This window comes from Ambystoma mexicanum, chromosome 9 (assembly GCF_040938575.1).
Source record: "Ambystoma mexicanum isolate Mex_15411 chromosome 9, UKY_AmexF1_1, whole genome shotgun sequence".
Lineage (NCBI taxonomy): Eukaryota > Metazoa > Chordata > Amphibia > Caudata > Ambystomatidae > Ambystoma > Ambystoma mexicanum.
This window is the reverse complement of record NC_090931.1, coordinates 538,427,284-538,447,802: the sequence shown is the minus strand read 5'-3', so window position 1 is coordinate 538,447,802 and position 20,519 is coordinate 538,427,284. Positions and strand designations below refer to the sequence as shown.

General features: G+C 49.9%; 1 protein-coding gene across 1 annotated transcript in view; it reads left to right on the top strand.

Moving 5' to 3' along the window:
* The window catches only part of MED13 (mediator complex subunit 13), a 1,760,496-nt gene that overhangs the window by 1,713,040 nt on the left and 26,937 nt on the right, over positions 1-20,519 (top strand). Inside the window, exon 29 of the mRNA XM_069615091.1 lies at positions 5,569-5,669. Within this exon, the coding sequence (XP_069471192.1) occupies positions 5,569-5,669 (101 nt within the window). The remainder of the gene's footprint in view (positions 1-5,568; positions 5,670-20,519) is intronic.

Sequence of the window (20,519 nt, the reverse complement as noted above, 5' to 3'; positions counted from 1 at the left end):
GACAGCCTGGCTACCGGCAACCAAGTTCAATCCGGACGTCCAGGAGCACATACTGGATCTTCCTTTTGATGGTGGCGACCTGTTCCATTCCACTACGGATGAGGAACTAGATGAGAAGAAAAACAGTTCAGACTGCCAAATCATTGTCCGTCCTCATTAAAACCACCCCTAAAACATACAGCCAGACGCAGTGGTCAGACCAGGGTCGTCCTTTGGTGGTTTCTGGGGCTTCCAGAAATGACCGTCCAGACAACTGAACAGGTCTCGCAGCCAGCACTGGCGCAAACACAAGGCTGCGCACAAGTTCTTTTTTCAGTCACCCTCCTCAGCTGGAAAAAAGGCATGACACGCCCATCGGGGTACATGCGTCTCCAGTGGGGGGCAGGCTTGGCCTTCACACTCAATGCTGGCGCACAAGGTTCGCAGACCCCAGGATCCTCTCAGTAGTGTCCACAAGCTACTGACTACCAATCCCTCCTCAAACCCTCCCGCCCTCTCCTCCACCTACCGGTCCCTCCTTCCCCCCTCTCCTCCTCTCTGCCCCCAGATTGGAACAGCAACTCTGTTGGCGGACATTTGATCGCTCGGAGAGTCAGGCAGTGGAAAAAGTCCCAGCCTCCCAGCGGGGTCTGGGCTTCTAATCATGGATTTTCTCCATACACAAGAACCACCAGGTGGGCCTGAGAGTTGTGTTGGACCTTTCCTCCTTGAACCGTGCCCTTCCTCTTCAAAAGTTCAAGATGGTTACCCCAGCGCTTATAGCAGAGACATCAGAGACATTGTGTATTCAAGGCTGGATGTGCTCCCTGGATCTGAAGGATGTGTACCTACACATCCTGATCTGGCAGTCCCATCTGTCCTTTCTAGGGTTCGGGATCATAGGCTTTCGTTTCCAAATGTTCTACCCTTTGGCCTCAATTCAGCCCCCAGGGTATTTACAAGACTAATGAACACGGTGATAGCTCTTCTCAGGGCCCAGGGTCACCACGTCTATCCATACCTAGACTGGCTTGTCAGAGCAGGGTCTCAGGATGCAGTCCACCACACCTCCGCCCTCATGAGTACTCTACACAAGTTGGGGGTTTTCCATCAATCTCAAAATGTCACAGCTGGAGCCTACACAGAATCTAACGTTCCTGGGCCTCATCTGGGATACGAGCTCCGAGAGCTTTTCCCTCGGAGGAAAAGATCACAGCCATCAAGGGGGCCACTGGGCATTTTCTCAGCAGACCAGTGACCTTGGCATGGTGGTAACAATACCTCCTGGGCATCATGGCAGCATGTCTCCTGGCAGTGCCATACTCTAGGCTCAAAATGTGGCACTCGCAGCTACACTTCACAGCCTCCTCGGGTCGGGAGAAGGGTTCCCAGGCCGAGTTGGTCAGCATCCCTCTTCATCTCCACCTAGACCTAGTCTGGTGGAGCATGGATTACCACTTGCGGATTGGCAGGCCCTTCTGCAACCAGCGCTGCAGCTTAGCATCACCACAGACTCATCCCTAGAGGGCTGCAGTGCTACCCTGGACAGCCAGTGTCCATGGGGTGTGCTCCTGTCGGGAGCAGTAGGCCCATATCAACTGGCTCGAGTTGATGGCCATCTGGCTCGCTCTCAAAGCCTTCCTCCCTATGATCAGTGGCAAGGTGATCCTCATTCAAACTGACAGCTCCTTCGGCATTTATTAAATCAACAAGCAGGGTGGCACCAGGTCTCCTCCCCTCTGCAGCACTCTAGCAGTCAACATTTGAGAGGGGGCTCTGGTGAACAACATGCACTGGGCAGCAATCCACCTCTTGGAGTCAAACCTGGAGGCCGACAGGCTCAGCAGGCTGGGTGCAGACAATTACGAATGGCAGTTGAATGATCAGGTCCTTCAGGGAATTTTCAACAGGTGGGGGCATCCTCGGGTGGATCTCTTCACCACCTGGTCCAACAGGAGGTGCCCCCAGTTTACATCCTGGCAGGGACAAAGCTGGGGCTCGCTGGGCGATGCGTTACAGATACGATGGAATAACATGAACGCATATGCCTTCCCTCCCGCTCCCCTGGTACACAGGGTGATCTGCAAGATAAGGAAGTCCCGGCACCTCAGTATCATTTTGATAGCTCAGTGGGCGGCGAGGCCATGGTTCTCTGAGCTGCTCAGTTTTTTGGATCAGCCACCGATGCAACTTCTGCTGGGCCCAGCTCCTCTAGTATCTCAGCAGGGAGTACGGTCATCCACCCTGCCTCCCAGAAGTTAGCCCTTGCAGTGTGGTTCCTGAACAGATCACATTAAAGCATCTGCGTCCGTCACAAGATAACCTAGACATCATACAGGGTGCTAGGAGCAATGCTAATGGGGGCCAGTACAAAAGCAAGTGGACTAGGTTTTGTCACTGGGCAGAATCATGGGAGACCGATCCTCTGACTTACACGTTGAATGGCGTGCAGCTCACCTTGCACACTCCGGGGTGCAAGTAGACACATACTGCACCTATCTGGCGGCCATCAGAGCCTACCGGAACTCGGGCGAGGGGGGTCTTCTCATCCTCCAACCCGGTGGTTAAGACATCTGTCGCGCCAGGCTCTTCCTGCCTATCAAGAAGCCACACCCCATGTGTTACCTCAAAGCAGTGTTGGGCACCTTGGCGCATAAACCATTTGAGCCAACGGCGTCCACCAACATCTGGCTATTCACCATTAAGAAGGCCCTGTTGGTGGGTCAACGTCTGCACGCAGGGCCATCAAAATCCAGGGTCTGGTGGCTTCAGAGCCTTATACTACTTTTCATAGGGACAAGGTGGTGCTTAGAACGCACCCTGCGTTTTTACCTAAGGAAGTCTCTTCGTTTGACCTGAATGAGGAGATGGTGCTACCTACTTTCTTTGCCGACCCGAAGGGCGAAGCTCAGAGGGTAGTGCACTGTCTAGATGTTAGGCGTGCTTAAAATTCTACCTAGACAGAACTAAGGGCTTTGCAAATCAGAGGCTCTTTGTCACCTTCGGTGGGTCAAAGCCAAGCTATCGGGCTTCTAAGGCCTCCATAGTAAGATGGATGGTTTCGGCCAAGATGGATGGTTTCGGCCATCAAGGAGGCCTATGAGGGGCAGCACAAACCATTCCCAGCAAATGTGCATGCCCACGCTATCAGAGCCAAGGCCACGGCGGTCACGTTCCAGAGGCACGTTCTGTGGCAGGTCACCAACAGGGTGGCTAATTGGGCCACGCCTTCGGCCTTCGCAAGCACTACTGTTTGGATGCTAGCTCCAGATCAGACGCAGCATTTGGGCAGGCAGTATTAAGGAACTTGTTTTCTTAAGGAGGGTCACCTCTCCACCCTGGGGATACATCCACTTGTAATTGCCCATGCAGTACGAGACGTAAGAGTAATTAAGTTACTCACTGTAGTGACTAACATACTTGGTCCTTAGTCCCCTTTCCTCCCCCCCACCCTAATAATAATGGTTTCATTAGGCAATGTTGAATATGTTTGTGTCTATGGGGACTAAGTAGTGGCACTGCGCGCCTCTAAAATAAAAGGGAAAGAAGGTTTTTTCTGGTGAAAATGTTTGTGTCTCGTCCCTAGCGAGGGACGCCCATGCAGTACGGAGGAAAAGGGGACTAAGAGTACGTTAGTCACTACGATGAGTAACTATTAATTTTATAGACAAATAGCCCAGTTGTGTGCTAGGTCTGCAGAGCGTTATGGCGAGGTAGCTCTATATGCGGAGTGCGGAGGCAGTGATGGTAACATAGCCTGGCTGTGTGCTAGGAATGCAGACAGATAAGTTCAGAGCAGCTCAACTGCACGTTTTATATGAAGACATTTATGGTAAACTGGTCTGGTATGTGCTAGACTTGCAGTACTTTGGAGCCACAGAACAGCATATGATACAGAGCTTTCCCGGACATCACCAACGGTGGAAAGTGCTTGGCTGAAAAGCTGCAAGTGTTTGATTGGCAAGCCTTTTACAGAAATGTCACAGTTCAAGGCTCATGTCTGTGTATTCTCCTGATACCTTTGTGTAGATTGAAGATAATTGTGCAGGAAGTGTTTCATTTGCATTTTTAAACTTCGTTATCATACTGCCGGATCCAGAGAATTTAGGCAGAGTTAACAATTTGTGGCCTGCAGAATGGCCATGAGAAAACAGTATCGCAAAGGCCACTTTTACTAGTTAGTACAATTTCTCAAATTATAATTTAAATGAGTTAGGAGACAGTTATCAGGCAGAATAACTGGACATTTTACCAAAGACAAGACTGTAAAAACTACATTCCTGGCTAACGGCCTGTTGAGGCCTCGACAAAGCAGCACACTTGAACTCTGTGATGGCGCTCAGCATGGCTTCTGCCTACACGAAGATGCCAGATGGGATACTTGGTGGACCAAGCTGTGTTGAAAAACTGAAGTTAAGCTGTGGTCCCATGTTCCGCTTTATTTTCCGCTTGCTAGTTTTATGTCAAATAAGCATGTGAATCTGTAAAAGATTCTTTGATGAAGGGATCAAAGTTCCTTCCCTGCAAGACTAGTTCTCCAGCAATATATATTGATTCACATACAACCAACACGGTTTGCCTTGCAGTTGTTTGCACAAATTTCAAGTACTTCGAACCTGAGGTATTATGAGTGAAATGTCCAGCTTGGCTGGTGGCATTTAAGTGGAATCTGGCCCCAATAAACTTCAAAAGAAACCATGGTACAGGGTGCATGCTTCATAATAACATGTATTTTGTTTGTGAACCTGATGTTGGTTTTTATTCTGGGGTAGCCAATTTGCTGTAAAATATTAAATAAGCGGGTGAATATAAAAAACCTAGCCATGCTGGAAAGCTATACCTACAGGTACATAACTTTGATGTATTCACTGTTTTAACTCCTGTACATTTAGTCCACAACCCCTTTCCTAAAGAGGCTCCACACACAATGTGCCATTACTTTGTAAGTGGCATTCGTGGTCAGAGTGGAGCTGAAATATGGAATCCAGTGGATGAAGAAGTAGTGGACCTACATGTTGATAGTTTTGCACACTGCCTTCCATTGCTTTTATGTGCTTGCGCAATATGCTCCACACTCACTACCTACTGCATGGATATCCCAGTATTCTGTAAGAAGGGGTGGGGACATGGTAAATAATGACTCTCTATGGTGAGTAATTTGTACCTGCTAAGTATGTTCCAGTCTGATCAAAGCCGGTGGATTTTTAACGCACAGAACATTTTCACTCTAGATCCGTTATGATCAGCCCCAGATTGAAGAATGCAGTATGCAGCATTAAAAAGACAGGGGTACCCTGGATTTAATCATTGATGTCGAGCATGTTGAGTTGTGCTTTTTAAATAAGTCTTGGATCTGTTCATTGGTTATCCTTTTGTCTGTTACAGTTTCTTGATTGGAAATCCTTACAAAAATGTAATTTTGTTTCTAGCAGTGCATTGTTTTGGGCCTTTGGTGAAAATAGGGACACAATTTATGTGACCTAGCTGACTTGTGTTTTGTATTTTCAAGGATACCTACGTTGAGAGGTAGATTTATGCTGACGTGACTGCAAATTCTAGAATAACCATGAACATTGTTCTGTTTCCTAGGCCTCTTTGCACCTCCATGTGCCTTCAGTGCAATCAGATGAGCTGCTTCATATTAAACACTCCCACCCTCTCGACTCTAATCAGACTTCAGACGTCCTCAGGTATTTCCTGTCTAATAACTGTTCAGTGATTATATAAACTGTTTTATACAAAAATAATTACATACTTAATGCTTTCCAACGGGTAACTTTATTTGGCTGCATTACTCTTATATCAAGCATCAAACTTTACATTTGACAATCCGTAAGCAATAGTATGTCACAATTCTTAGATAATTCAAAATAGTTGTCAGACTTGCAATCTCAAGTACAGATGAAGACACATCCACTTTAAATGTACTTGAATGTCCTACCAAGGAGTTAAGTCCGTGGGAAAGGTAGGAAAAGCCACACTCCTAAAGTGTCCACCATCCATGTATCATCCCATTATAGGATGAGTATGCAAAGCCTTTTTTCAGTGGTGGGGTGCTCTGATTGGTGTTGTCTGTGCGCTAGTTCCTGAGACCTACGAATAAGTCCTTCTGCATGCATACATTTAATGCCTATTTGAGGAACTTTATGAAATCCGTTTTGTCATGTGTAAAAAATTACCTCGAACCAACTTTATTGGAGCCATATCATTGCCCACTAAACTTTCATGGACACTATCAACCACCCAAAAACATGTTCCTACATGTAAAAACCAACCAGAGCTCTATCCCCAAGGCTGAAAAAGTCAATTGGTCAAACTGTTAAAACAAAAATGGTACTTCAACTTCATATAATTTGCCACTTTTCATTTAAGTAGTTAAATTGAAAGTCTTGGATTGTCATCTGTGTGAGTCTCCTGACACTTCCATAGACAGTGTAATTCTGTGCAATTTAATGCCCTTGTTGGAGTGCTGTACAACTCCCATGTCATGCTACCTGTTGTGGATCGGAGATGGGATGTAGTAAATTAAAAGAAAATCCCTCATCTAACCCTATTAATTAATTAAACAAATCTATTATAATGCCGTGCACCAGTCTAAGTGCTTGACCGGTATTCAAACCTATGTTGCTCTGTGTCGTCTTGCTTCAAAGACGAAGGTGTTGCCCCAGAGCGATCCTCCCAGCTATTGCTTTGAGAGAGTTTCTCAATCTAATAAATCAAAACAAAGGTGCTTGTCAGGACTTTATAAAGAAATTGATTCTGTAGTCTGTCCAAACCTAAGCTATCTACCTGACTCTACCCCTATCAAAGAAAAAGCAATCCAGGCAAGTGGTACGCTTGTTGTTGTCTTACTTCTGACCCCCTCTTGAAGAATGTCTCTGGAAATTGTCTCTCGGCTTTCCAGGTTGTCTTGCTTTCACAGTTCCAATAAATCACAAAGGTTGTGATATAAACCCAAAATAGAAATGTTACTCAGACCTGCTGTTCTGTAACAGTCACAGTAGACTATAAAGTCCTAAATCATTTACTTGGAACATAAAGGGTGAACTTCTGTGTCTTTCCTCATAATTCTAGGTGCCTTTACAAGTCTCTTCATGTCTAGAACTGGTTTGAGAGGGTTCTATGGTGGTTCAATGTTGATCTAGACCTTTGCCTCTCTGCCAGATATCTCTTTCAGGAGGACTATGTATGCAAATCCCTCCCAGGTCCTTTCCTCTTCCTCACTCTTTTTGAATATCCCCTTTTAAGATTAAACTTTCGAAGGGATTGTGTCCTCCGACGTATTCCTTATCTTAGATCTCTTTCCAGCTTTGCTGGCCTCGGAAATTTTTTCTCTAGAGGGCGCTGCGCATCGACGTCCGCCGAGTCGATGTCCCTCGACAGCCACCGTGTCGACGTCATCCTGCCTATAAAGGCCGCGCGCAGCGTCCGTTGCTCAGTTCCGTTTTTCCGCGCTTACTCAGTGCCTCGGAATATCGTTGCTCAGTTTCGTAGATATATTATTCCATTTTCCTCGAGATATTCGATCCATACTCGATGGCTTCCTCGTCTGAACCGACGACCCCTCAGTCCGGCTTTAAAAAATGCAGAGACTGTGGAAAAAAGATGTCGCTAACGGACCCTCACAGGGTCCGTCTGTGGTGTTTGGGAGCTGAACACCATTGTTCGGAGTGTGAGGATTGTATGTCCATGACAGCTAAAGCCCTGAAGGAGCGTAGGGGGAAGCTGGAAAAAGGTAAGACTTCTAAAGCTTCTTCTTCCTCGACGAAGTCGAGACATTCGTCTCCTTGTCACCATTCGCGCTCCAGGTCTCGAAGCGGGTCCCATCACTCTTCGAGATCGAAGCACTCGAAAAGGAGACGCCGAAGATCCCCCTTCTTCATCCTCCTCTTACTCTTTCACCTAAGAGAATCCCTTGCCCCACGAAGCATAGTTCCCGGGCTGAATGGGAGGAATTCTGAAAAAATATGATGAGCGTCTTTGAGAAAGCGGCCTCGACCCCCTCGAAGACTGCCGAGAGTGATGCTCTGGTCGAAAGACCCGAAGGTCCAAAATGCCGCGAGTCGCAGCACCCAGCGAAGGAAGCTTCTCGAGCGCGTCACAAACCCTCGAGTAAAGCAAAGACCTTCAATCCTTCGCCGAGGTCGGTGTCTTCGACGCCGTTGTCGAAGGGACCTTCGACACACGGGTCTGTCGACTCAACGCCATCCTCAACACCGGCGTCGACGCCAAGGAAAGTCACGGTTGCAGCGCACCCAGTGGCTATTCCCAGGTCTTCGATGTCGTCGAGATTGTCGATATCCTCGAGCAGAATTCCGATTCTATCGAAGACCTCGAGGCCTCCACCTTTGTTTTAGACGCCACTTTCGAAGCCTTCGATGTCGGCTTTGACGACATCGTTTTCGAGGCCGATTACGACAAGTTTGCCACCCTCTGCCTTGGAGATGGGTTTCACACCCTTTGTGAGCTCAGACCAATTGAGAACAATGTCTTCAATTATGGAAGAGGGAGAACTGTCTGATCAAGAAGAGCCATTTGAGTTGCAGGGATCTGCAACCCCAGTTCAAGAGCAGTTATCCTCAGAGGAACGCAGATTAAAGGAACTCCATGATTCCTTACATGAGGCAAGTGGTTTAGACACTTCCCCAGAGGTGGAGTTCGCTAGGCCAGACCCGGGGGAGCATGCTGAAACCCCTTATAGAGCCTTAATGGCCAGGATTACAGAATTTATGGGGTGGTAAACACCTTCACTGGCTTTCCAACAGGATGACCTCACGGATATTCTTGATAAAGGTCCACAGGAGGATCCTGTAGTACCTTTTCATAAAGCTCTTCAAAGAAAAATGACGAACTGGGAAACCCCAGATGTCGTCCCGGCAGTAAATAAAAAACGGTCTGCTAAATACAGGGTATCTTCTGCAGACCCAGAGTTTTTGTCCAAACACCCATCCCCAGAAAGTCTGGTGGTACAGGCAGCATCTTCTACTGACATCAAGACTGCTTACCCTACCGTCCCACAGGACAGGGACGGTAAGAAATACGATGCTATGGCTAAGAAAGTCTTTTCGGCATGTAGCATGGCGTTAAAATCTATTAATGCTACTTGCACCCTTGCTAGATTTAGCCATACACTTTGGGAGTGTGCTTCTACAGCGGCTGACTGCATCCCGGAGGGAGAAGAAAGGGAGGCGTTCCTAAATATCATAAAGGACGGTAAAGACGATATGTGCGAATCCCTCCAGACGGGCATTGACTCGGCTGACAGTATCAGCAGAGCAATGGCGGCAAGTACAACAACCAGGAGATTTGCTTGGTTGAGAAAGTCTGGTTTTGCCCCAGATGTGCAAGCCAGGCTCTTGAACATGCCATTTGATGGCTCTTCTTTGTTTGGGAAAAAGGCGGATGACAGTTTAGAAAAACTGCAAACATCAAAGGCAGCAGCAAAATCCCTAGGCGCAGCAATCCGTCGGACACCTTTTCATCCCACAGGAACCTCTGTGAGAGGCAAGTCTTTTCGCTTCTACTCCGCATTCGGAAGAGGTAGAGGACGACCGGCTCAAAGGGGACAAAGAAGAACTACCCGAGGTGGATGGGGTAGATATTCAAAAGCCGCAGCAACGCAGGTGCCTCTTTACCATCGGCATCTGCATCAGCCGCCCCTAAATCACTCTGAGGACTTCCCTCACAAGACACCTGTAGGAGGCAGATTAACTCAACATCTGGCGGAATGGCAGGCTATCGCGTCAGATGCTTGGGCATTGGAAACAGTTGCACAAGGTTACTGCCTGCCTCTCCTACGCATACCTCAGTCATCCACCAGGGATCAGCTCTCAAAAAGCTCCATATCCGCTCCTCTTGCAGGAAATTTTAGACCTGCTAGAGAAAGGGGCCATAGAACCGGTGCCTGTAGCGGAGAGGAACAAGGGCTGGTACTCCACTTACTTTGTCATACCAAAGAAAGACGGAGGACTGAGACCCATCTTGGACTTGCGGGAATTGAACAAATTCCTCAGGAAAGACAAATTCACGATGGTAACTCTCTCTCAGATCCTTCAGGCCCTTCAGTTCCAGGACTGGTTGTTATCTCTGGACCTTCAGGACGCTTATTTCCATGTGCCAATCCATCTCAAACACAGGAAATATCTGAGGTTCGCAATTGGCAACTCTCATTATCAATTTCGCGTTCTGCCATTTGGGCTGACCTCTGCCCCGAGGGTCTTCACCAAGTTAATGTCGGTAGTGGCTGCAAGTCTAAGGATGGAAGGGATTCACGTCTACCCCTACCTGGACGATTGGTTGATCAGAGCTGTATCTTCGGAACAAGCTCAGATCCAGCTAGATTATGTTTGCCACTCCCTTCACAGACTGGGCTTCTCCCTCAATTTAAAGAAGTCACAAATGATACCATCGCAGAGACTCCAGTTCATAGGAGCGATCCTGGACACTTCCCTGGGAAAAGCCTCGCCACCAGAGGTGAGGGCTCAAGATATTCTACAGATGGTCACCAAGTTTCAAAATGCCCAACGTGTCCCAGCCTTCGACTTTTTGAGGTTGCTAGGCCTCATGGCATCCTGCATTTTCCTAGTGCCAGAGGCTCGCCTGAGAATGAGATCTCTCCAGTGGGCACTGAGAACTCAGTGGTCACAATTCTCAGGGAGAATGACAGATGATCTTCAGGTTCCCGACAGGGTGGCTCGGGACCTTCAGTGGTGGGCCTGTCAGGAGAACATTCTGAAAGGAGAGCAGTTTTGGCATCCTTGGCCGGAGATAACAGTAGTCACGGATGCCTCACTTAAGGGGTGGGGAGCCCACGCCAACGACTTGACGATCAGCGGTCATTGGTCTCCATCGGAGTCCAGACTACATATCAACCTGTTAGAGCTGAGGGCCATCAGACTTGCCCTGAAGGCTTTTCTGCCATCTGTACAAGGAAAGAATGTCCTGATAATGACGGACAACACAGTGGCCATGCATTACCTCAACAAAAGAGGAGGCGTAGGATCACTACCACTGTGCAGAGAGGCGATGCAGCTCTGGTTTTGGGCAATCCAAGAAGGAATCTCTCGATCGGCAGTTCACCTAGCCGGAGAGAAGAACTTGACAGCGGACGCTCTGAGCAGGCAGAGCACAGTCTCCCACGAGTGGGAACTAGCTCAGGAAGTCCTTCAAGAGATCTTCGCCCTTTGGGGGAACCCGTCAGGTGGATCTGTTCGCCACCAGTGTCAACAGGAAGTGCGATCTGTTCTGTTCAAGGGAATTTCCCCTGAGAGGAGCTCTGGGAGACGCGTTCATAGTGGACTGGGAGTTTCCACTCATGTATGCGTTTCCACCAGTCCCTGTCATTCCTCAAATGATCAGGAGGTTGAGAAGATTCCGGAAAACCATGATCCTAATTGCCCCGGATTGGGCCAGGAGAACGTGGTACCTGGACCTTCTAGACTTGTCCATCTGCCCTCCAATTCGACTTCCACTCAGAGAGAATCTGCTCTCACAGAAGGGAGGTCAGGTTCTCCATCCAGACGTCAAAACCCTCAACCTTCACGCTTGGCTTCTGAAAGGCTGAGGTACAAGGATTGGGACCTCCCTGGTGACGTTATGGAGGTGTTGCTTTCGGCAAGAAGGCCAGCAACAAAATCTTTATACCGCTGCCGTTGGAACAGATTTTGCAGCTGGTGTAGAGAAGAGAATATCGACCCCTTTTCATGTGGTACACCAACGGTGTTATCCTCTCTACTCTACTTGGCAAATTCAGGCCTTCAAGTTGGCACTATCAAGGGCTATCTCGCAGCGCTATCCATCTTTAAGCGCACTGCGGAAGAACCATCCTATTTCAAGTTACCCTTGGTAATACAGTTTCTAAAGGGGTTTACTAACGTTTATCCCCCAAGACCATTCCAGGTTCCCCTATGGGATTTAAATTTAGTCCTAACTTTCCCGATGGGCACACCTTTCGAACCACTCCACTCTTGTTCGTTAAGGTTTCTTACCCTTAAGACTGTTTTTTTAGTAGCACTTACATCTGCTAGAAGGGTGAGCGAGTTACAAGCTTTCTTGTAAACCCCCTCATACAATCTTTCACAAAGACAAAGTTGTTCTGCAAGTGAAGCCTAATTTCCTCCCAAAGGTGGTTTCTGAATTTCATATCACACAGAAGATTACCCTTCCATCTTTCTATCCTCCTCCCCATCTGGGGAAAGAGGAAGAGAGGTTACACAGGCTGGACCCAAGAAGGGCTTTAAGTTTTTACATTAGTAGACTGGCTAGGATAAGACAAGCAGACCAGCTGTTTGTAGGCTACGCAGGTCACAAGCTGGGGCTACCGATAACTAAGCAGACCATTTCCAGATGGATTATTTTAGCCATTTTGGAATGTTATAAACTGGCAGGAAAAGAGCCCCCTCAAAATCTTAGGGCTCATTCGACCAGAGGTATCGCAGCTTCATCGGCCCTCAAAAGAGGAGTGCCGGTTCGAGACATGTGTGCGGCTACCACATGGTCGTCCGTCCATACCTTTACACGGTTTTACAACTTGGATTCCTCCTCCAGTCAGGAAACTAGGTTTGGAAGGGCAGTATTGCATCCTATTCATCAATAAAAGGAAGCATGAAGTCAGTACTCCCACCTCCAATAACAGAATACTGCTATGGGAGCCTATCTAAGATAAGGAATACGTCGGAGGACACAATCCCTTCGAAGAACAAGTTACTTACCTTGTAACGTTCTTTCGATGGGATGTTCCTCCGACGTATTCCTTATCGACCCTCCCATCCATCCCCGCAGTACTACTTCCCTTGTTGTTGCAGCTTACGCTCCTTCAGGGTGATTAGTCTAGTCCAGAAAGAATTATTGTGGGCTACAAAACGGAACTGAGCAACGGACGCTGCGCGCGGCCTTTATAGGCAGGATGACGTCGATACGGCGGCTGTCGAGGGACATCGACTCGGCGGACGTCGACGCGCAGCGCCTTCTAGAGAGAAAACATTTCCGAGGCCAGTAAAGCTGGAAAGAGATCTAAGATAAGGAATACGTTGGAGGAACATCCCATCGAAAATAAGGAATACGTTGGAGGAACATCCCATCGAAAGAACATTACAAAGTAAGAAGTAACTTGTTCTTCTCTGTGATTCATATACTTTTGGATTTCTAGCAGTATTCTTTCCTATGTGGGGACTCTAGTATTGTTTCACTTGGTATGGGCCTTTGTTTCTCACAAGTCTGATGTGAGAAACCAGGAATGAGACACGGACACAGAGGAGACCTGTTTGTCGCGACAAACCTTTATTAAAGCAAATGGAGGGTCGAAAACGCCGCCCTATCCCTAAGGAGGTATTTTCCCTACCTTAACCAAAACAAATGGGTCTGTCCCTTGTCAAGATATCCAAACAAAACGTGCGTTCTGTGTCTGTAATCCTATCCTGGCCCTCACACTCTAAAACTAAGACAAGGACGACAGCGGCAAAGACTGTGCAGGGCTTAGTACTCAGATTATGCCAGTTCCACTGAGGGATGTATCCCTGGACATCCTATCGACCCTGCACACTTTGGTGTCTGAAATCCAAAAATGGATGCTGCAAGCCCAGGTTCCAGCGGCCCCTGACCAGTCTGCAGCTAAGAAGAGGAAGCCTTGCTGGACGATGTGTGGAACGAGGGCCTGGCCCTCTTGCAGAACCCCTGCACGACTCTGGCCAAGCGGGATAGGCTGGAGAAAAAGTTCTAGATGCCAGTGTAAGGTAGGCCCTAATTACAGGGCTACCCCTTCATTATGCGGATACCCTTGATACCCTTGATCACGCTCACACCAGATTAAAGGTCACACCTCTAGGGAATTAAGGCCAACAGTCTATCTTGCAAGGATAAAAAATTTAATCTATACAGACGTGAGAATCAGGAAAAGAACTCTGCTCCCTGAACGGCAAGCTTCTAGGGCCTGGACAAAACGGTCCATCTTCCCTACAAGGGGTGCTGCAGTCTTCCTTCCTTCATGGTCAGATTTCCGTTTAGGACATGCTACTTAACATTCTGCTAGCCTATGCAAGAATGCACTGTAGCGCCTGTTTTTCATCATTTTGCAACCTTATGAACCTTTATATATAAAAAGATTTTCCAGTCATTCTCTCCATATTTCATTCAACTGATATTTTATTATCTGGTCTTATAATCTCCTCAAAACCTTTTTTTCTATAACCCTGCATTGTGTGCATGAGCCTTAGCCTGCCTTGGCTTTTTGACACGTCCAACAGCTGGTGAGCCACTTTGTGTGCTCTGCCATAGCTACTCAGTGACGAAACACTGCATGAGCTCTACAATCTAATTTTAGCACAGGCCACATTCCTTTTGGCAGAGAGCCTGCTTCTGTCATGCTTTGAGATTTTAAAACTAAATAGAATATAACATTTACAAATGTGTTCAGCTACTTGTTATTTACACCTTATATTTAAATAACTGCCTTCTTTTTAGTGCCCTTCCTCTCAGGCTTGCCTAATTCTAAAGTGCTTGGGAATGAATGAATGAATGAATGAATGAATGAATGAATGAATGAATGAATGAATGAATGAATGAATGAATGCATGCACTAGCTCTTTCCCAACAGGAGTCTGCACCTAAATGCCTATGTTCGCAACCATCGCCAGGCTCGGTGGTGTTGGCGACTGTGAGGACAAGTTTGTTGAACCCTTCCTCGTAGTCCTCTGTCCCTTTGGACAGCGAGGGGAAGAAGTTGAACGCCATGGGAAGGAAGGTTATCTACATAGCAGCATCATCCATCAAGGCTGGCAGGCACGACGGGGAGCTGAGTCGGATTCTGAAGTTCCTCCCCGACGGCAAGAGGGTGGAGGTGATGGCCCTCTTCCCCGAGGGAGAGGTGGCTTCAGACATGCCATCACGGTGGCACTGGACATTGCGAACCCAGATTTCTGGCAGATGGGGGAACGGGTATTCTGAAGGGTACCTGGTTACTGCCTTGCTCTGCCCAGGTTGGTACAATAATATCAAAAAACGAATGAGCAAGGTCAGGTCAATCTCTGCTGAAGAGTAACCACTGCTACACCCTGAGTGGGTGACCCCTTGTGTGGGTGATCACAGAATTCACTTGAAACTGTTCTTCTGCACAAAAGGGTTTTATTTTGAAGTGCAGCAGTGGGTTGTGCTCCTGCCACGAGTGAGAACTTCGGCAGGGCCAGGTGGACTGCATCTTCATCAAGTGGGGCAGACCCCAGATCGCTCTGTTTGCGACGGCGACAAATGCCAGAAGTTTACCAGCTGGTTCCACCAGCCGAGGAATCTGAGGGATGCGCTCTCCTTCCCATGGGAAGACCTCTTTCTGTATGTGTTTGCACCATTGCCTCTCCTGCTACGAGTGATCAACACACTCAAACAGTGCCAATGCAGGATTATACTCATCGCCCCAGCGTGGCTGCGGCAAATTTGGTACCCGGACCTTCTCTGCTTGTCTGCATCACCTCCAGTGCAACGGCCAGTAGCCCTGGATCTTCTCACCAGAGAAGGAGGCGCAATCCTGCACCACGACCGAGGATGGTGAACCTGAGGGCTTGGCTCTTGCAGCCCTAGAGTTTGGAGGATAAGAGTTGCCAGTGGGCTGCAGGGAGGTCCTTACCCCAAGGCCAGTGCGTTGTCGACTCTGAAGTGCTACGGTCACAAGTGGAGACGTTTCAGTACGTGGTGCCGGTCGCAGAAGATCACCTCTCTAAGGGTCATGGCACAGTAGATTCTTCCATACTTGTCCTTGGCCAAGGTGGGACTGGCGCACGCCTCTATCAAGGTGCATCTGGGGGCTATCTCCCGCTACATCAGGTCTCCAGGAAGATCTTCTCTTTGGTCTCACCGTCTCGTCAGGGAGTTCCTCAAAGGATTGTTTCGATCTTCCCCACCGATGAATGCTCCTGCCCTGGCGCAAGAGCTCAATGCGGTGCTGACGAAGCTCATGGTGGCCCCCTTTGAGCTTAGGCATCAGGCCCCTCTTGTTCCTCTCATGGAAAACTGCTTTCATCGTGGCCATCACCTCTGCCTGGAGGATGGCTGCGATCCAGGCCCTATCCTGCAAACAGCCATACCTGACTTTCCATGAACCGAGGGTGGTGCTGTGGATGCATCCCTCTTTCATGCCGAAGGTTCTGTCGGAATTCCACCTCAACAAGCCTTTGGTGTTACTTGTGTTCTTCCTGAAACCTTAGTCACCGACTGAAAGGGCCTTGCACTCGCTGGATGTTGCTCGTGCCCTGAAGTTCTATGTGACCCGCACAAAGAGTTTTCAGAAGACTTCTCAACTGTTTGTGAACTTTGGTCCTGTGAACCATGGGAAGACCTTGTCCAGGGCTTTCATCTCAAGGTGGCTCTCCGGCTGCATCACGCCCTGTCATCGGTTGGCGCACCGACTGCTGCCTGGCTTTCCTAGAGCCCACTCGACCAGAGCGATCACTGCAACGACGGTGTTCCTGTCTGGTGTGCCCCTGCTGGACATCTGCAGGGCTGCTACGTGGATGTCCACGCACACCTTCACTAAATTCTACTGCATTGACGGGGATTCCAGAGAGGAGTCCAGAGTTGGCCAGGCATTGCTGCGCAACCTGTTCGCTTGAGGTGAGTCTGTTCCAGAGGTAAGAGTATTGCTTCTGATGAGCCTTGCCACCTCCCGTGGTTGTGTAATGTGCTACTGCTATGTATTCTTCATGAGCATGTGAATCCATGTCAGACCCCCCTTGCTGGAGAAGGAACAAGTTCTCCAGCATGGGGTCTAGCATGGATTCACATGCTCATGAATATTCCCCGTCGTCATGCTGGGAATCCTCGGTAAAGAAAGTTTCAGTTTCGTTTCTGAACGGTCTTTCTACTAGTAACCAGTCACTGGTCGCTGCGTCATACTGCCCTCAACCAATGACTGCCCTCTACCTAAGCCCGCCCTCTACCTAAGCCCCTCCTCTGGCAGCCATCTTCAGATTTTTACCGCACGTTCAAGTGTTGGGAGTCCTCGCGCTTAGCTCTCAAGCTTTTACTGCGTATTATTTTTTGTAAGGGTTTACTCTTATATTTTCGGACAATTCGAGCCTCAAGCTCCTCCGATTCTTCATCCGATTAACAGGTACCCATTTCGGAAATCTCTACGCCCCTCAAGGGTGGTTATTCATCAAATTTCACTTCTTGGAAGATTCCGGAAGATATTTTGAGGCCTACCCCGTGTGGACATGGCCCAGGACAAAGGAGACTCGACGCCTGCTGGATCCAAGCTGTATAGGAACTGCCCAGGATGTGGAATGCAGAACGTCTTCAAGGAAGATGAGCACTCCCGGTGACTCTACTCCCTGCACTCAGACAAGTCGCACATGGAGGAGGAATGAGAGTTCTGCAAGAACATATCCGCCCGGACCATGAAGCACCGTCTTACACGACTCGCTCACTGGCTCGAGACGAAGAGCCCAGCAGCAGGTGAGAAGTCTGAGCGGTCTTCAAAGACCTTTGAGGGCGCTCTGGCGACCCAACAGAAGACAAGGCACAGCGAGTCGATGGGCACCTGGAGCGCCGTTGGTTCGGGCTCCTCAGCTGCCAGGCTGGGCGCAGCATCACCAACATAGTCAACCACGAGCCAATGCTCTGGCTCGATGAAAAGGAAGTCTGAGAACCCGGGTAAGCTTTTGGAGAAGCCCTAGTCGATCCCGATGGAAAAATACCAGGGAGCAATTTTGCTGGCTTTGCAAACCCCATGCACAGAGATAAGGACAAGGTTGCCCTTATCTCCAGCCGATGATCCATTGGTGCCTGGAGCGTCGGGGAGTCCTCCAAACAAGCAGAGGCAAGTCCATCCTCCCCCACCCTTCCGTCCTTCACCTCCATCCCCTCCGCCGAGGGATGAGATGGAGACTGGGACGGAGACGGCGATGACCGGGACGGACGATGGTGGCGACGACGGAATGGATCTCCCGTCGCCTCCCGCCCGAGCGTCCCCTCCCGACTAAATTGGCTCCTTTCACACCATGATCGCCAGGGCCTCAGAGCTCTTCCAGCTGTGCCCTGAGAAGCGGAAGAAAGAGGGATTTCTTTACCAACGACGGGAAGCCAAGAGGAAAACCGTACTCAGTCGCGCTGTTGGACAACATCTGGGACTAAGGGCTGTCCCTTCTGAAGTACCCGTCCACGGCCCCTGCGAAGAGAGACCGGTACGAGAAGAAGTACCGGGTTCCGGACTCAACTCCTATGTGCCTCAGAGCGCAACCAACCCCGGATTCAGTGGCCTTCGCGGCGGCCAAGAAGAAAGCGGCAGGGGCGACGGCGTCATCTTCCACTTCCCCGCCGGACGGCGAGGGGAAGAAACTAGATGCCATGGGACGTCGGGTCATCTCGTCGGCGGCGATGACAATCAAGGCGGCCAACACCCTTGCGATCGTGGCCCGCTATGATAGGGAGCTGTGGTTCAAGATCGCTCCTATCCTGGACTTCCTTCCGGATGACAAGAGGGCAGGCAGAAGCCCTTGAAATACTGCAAGAGGGTGAGGTGGCTTCAGATCACGCCATCACGGTAGCCACGGATATCGCTGATACCGGATTTCGTCTGATGTGCAATAACATTTGCCTTCACCTGCGCGGTTGGCTCAGGGCAACCGACTTCTGTCAGGACGTGCAGACCAGGGTACTAGACATGCCGAACAGGTTGTTTCCGTCGAAGGGCAAGGCAGTGGACGAGTCAATGCAGGCTATCAAGGTGGACACCGAGACGGCCCATGCCTTGGGCACTCTCCAGTGGGAGTCCATCTCCACCGACTGTTGTGTGCTGGATGCTCTGGCCCATGGGCACACTCTGGAGTTCCAAAGGAAGTGCCCCTGTTTCCCACCTGTGGCCAGGAAAGAGAACCACGTTCCACAGCTGCTTTTGGAGGTACGAGCCATGCGGCGAAAGGGCGCGAAAGAACTTGTCCCAGAGAGGCTCCAGGGCTCCGGAGTATAATCGCAGTATTTCGTAGTCCGAAAGAAGACCGGCGGTTGACGGCCCTTCCTAGACCTTCTCCGCCTCAACAAATGCATCAAATCCCAGAAGTTCCGGATGGTTAACCCTCAGCACGTGCTGGGACAGCTCGAGGAAGGCGACTTCCTGTCGTCGCTGGACTTGGAGGATTCCTACTTCCATATCCTCATACACAAAGGACTTCGAAAGTTCCTACGATTCGTGGTCCAAGGACGGCACTACCAGGTCAAGGCTCTGCCCTTCGGGTTGAAATCGGCGCCAAGGGTCTTTACCAAGAGTCTGGCACTGGTGGCGGTGCGGCTGCGCCTGCAGGGGATCCACGTATACCCCTACCTGGACGATTGGCTCATCTGAGCAAAGTCAAGAGAACTTGCCATCGACCACAGACCGTCCGCCTGCCCACGGAACTAGTATTCTCGACCAACTTTGCGAAGTCCCACTTGGTACCGTCGCAGGATGCCCTGTTCCTGGGAGCCAGGCTCGACAGTGGCGCGGTTGGCTTCACCGTCAGAGGAGAGGACGAAGGCCATCCTAGGCAAGGTACAACGCCTGTTGACCATAGAAGTAGCCAGGGTGAGGTCCATCAAGTCCCTGCTCGGCATGTCATTGTGCATCTACCTCGTGTGTCTGTGCAGGTTGCGGATGCGGCCACTTCAGGAGTTCCTCGACGCCCGTTGGATGCAAGTGGCGGGAAGCTTTGAAGACAGGATCTCCCCAACGAGACTTTCCGTCAGGCGATCCTGTGGTGGGGCACCCACGCGCATCTCGTGGCGGGCATGGTCTTCCAGACCCCAGCGTATCAGCAAACGGTGACGACGGACGTCTCCCTGGAGGGATGGGGGGCGCACACCGGAGATCTCCACGCAAGAGGCCTTTGACTCCCGGAGGAGAGGTCCCTGCACATCAACGTCCTCTAGCTCCGGGCCGTGTTCTGGGCCCTCAGATCTTTCCTTCCGTCCCTCAAAGGCAAAGTGGTACAGGTCTTCACTGACAACACCACCATGATGTTCTACATCCGGAAGCAGGGGGGCACCAGATCCCTAGCCCTATCCAAGGAAGCGCAGGATCTGTGCCACTGGACTGTCGCCCAAGGGATGTTCCTGGTACCTTTTCAACTAACAGGAGTAGAGAACACGGTCGCCGACTCACTCAGCAAGGAGCTTCGGCAGGATCAAGTGGATCTCCTATTCCGACGATGGGGCAATCCCCAGATCGATGTGTCGGCGACGAACACCAAGTGTTCGCCAGCAGGTTTCCCTAACGGCGGAGCATGGGCGATGCATTCTCCTTCCCCTGGGACGGCCTGTTCCTGTATGCATTCCCACCGTTGCCGTTGCTTCTGCGACTCATCAGTCAACTCAGATGGTCCTGGTGCAGGATGATCCTCGTCGCACCGGCGTGGCCGAGGCAGATATGGTTCCCGGACCTTCTGGACATGTCAGCGTCCCCCCAAGTCAAACTGCCGACAGACGCAGATCTTCTCGCCAGGGAAGGAGGTGCCATCCTACATCACGACCCGGGATCGCTGAACTTGCAGGCCTGGCTCCTGCAGCACTAGAGTTGGGAGGCT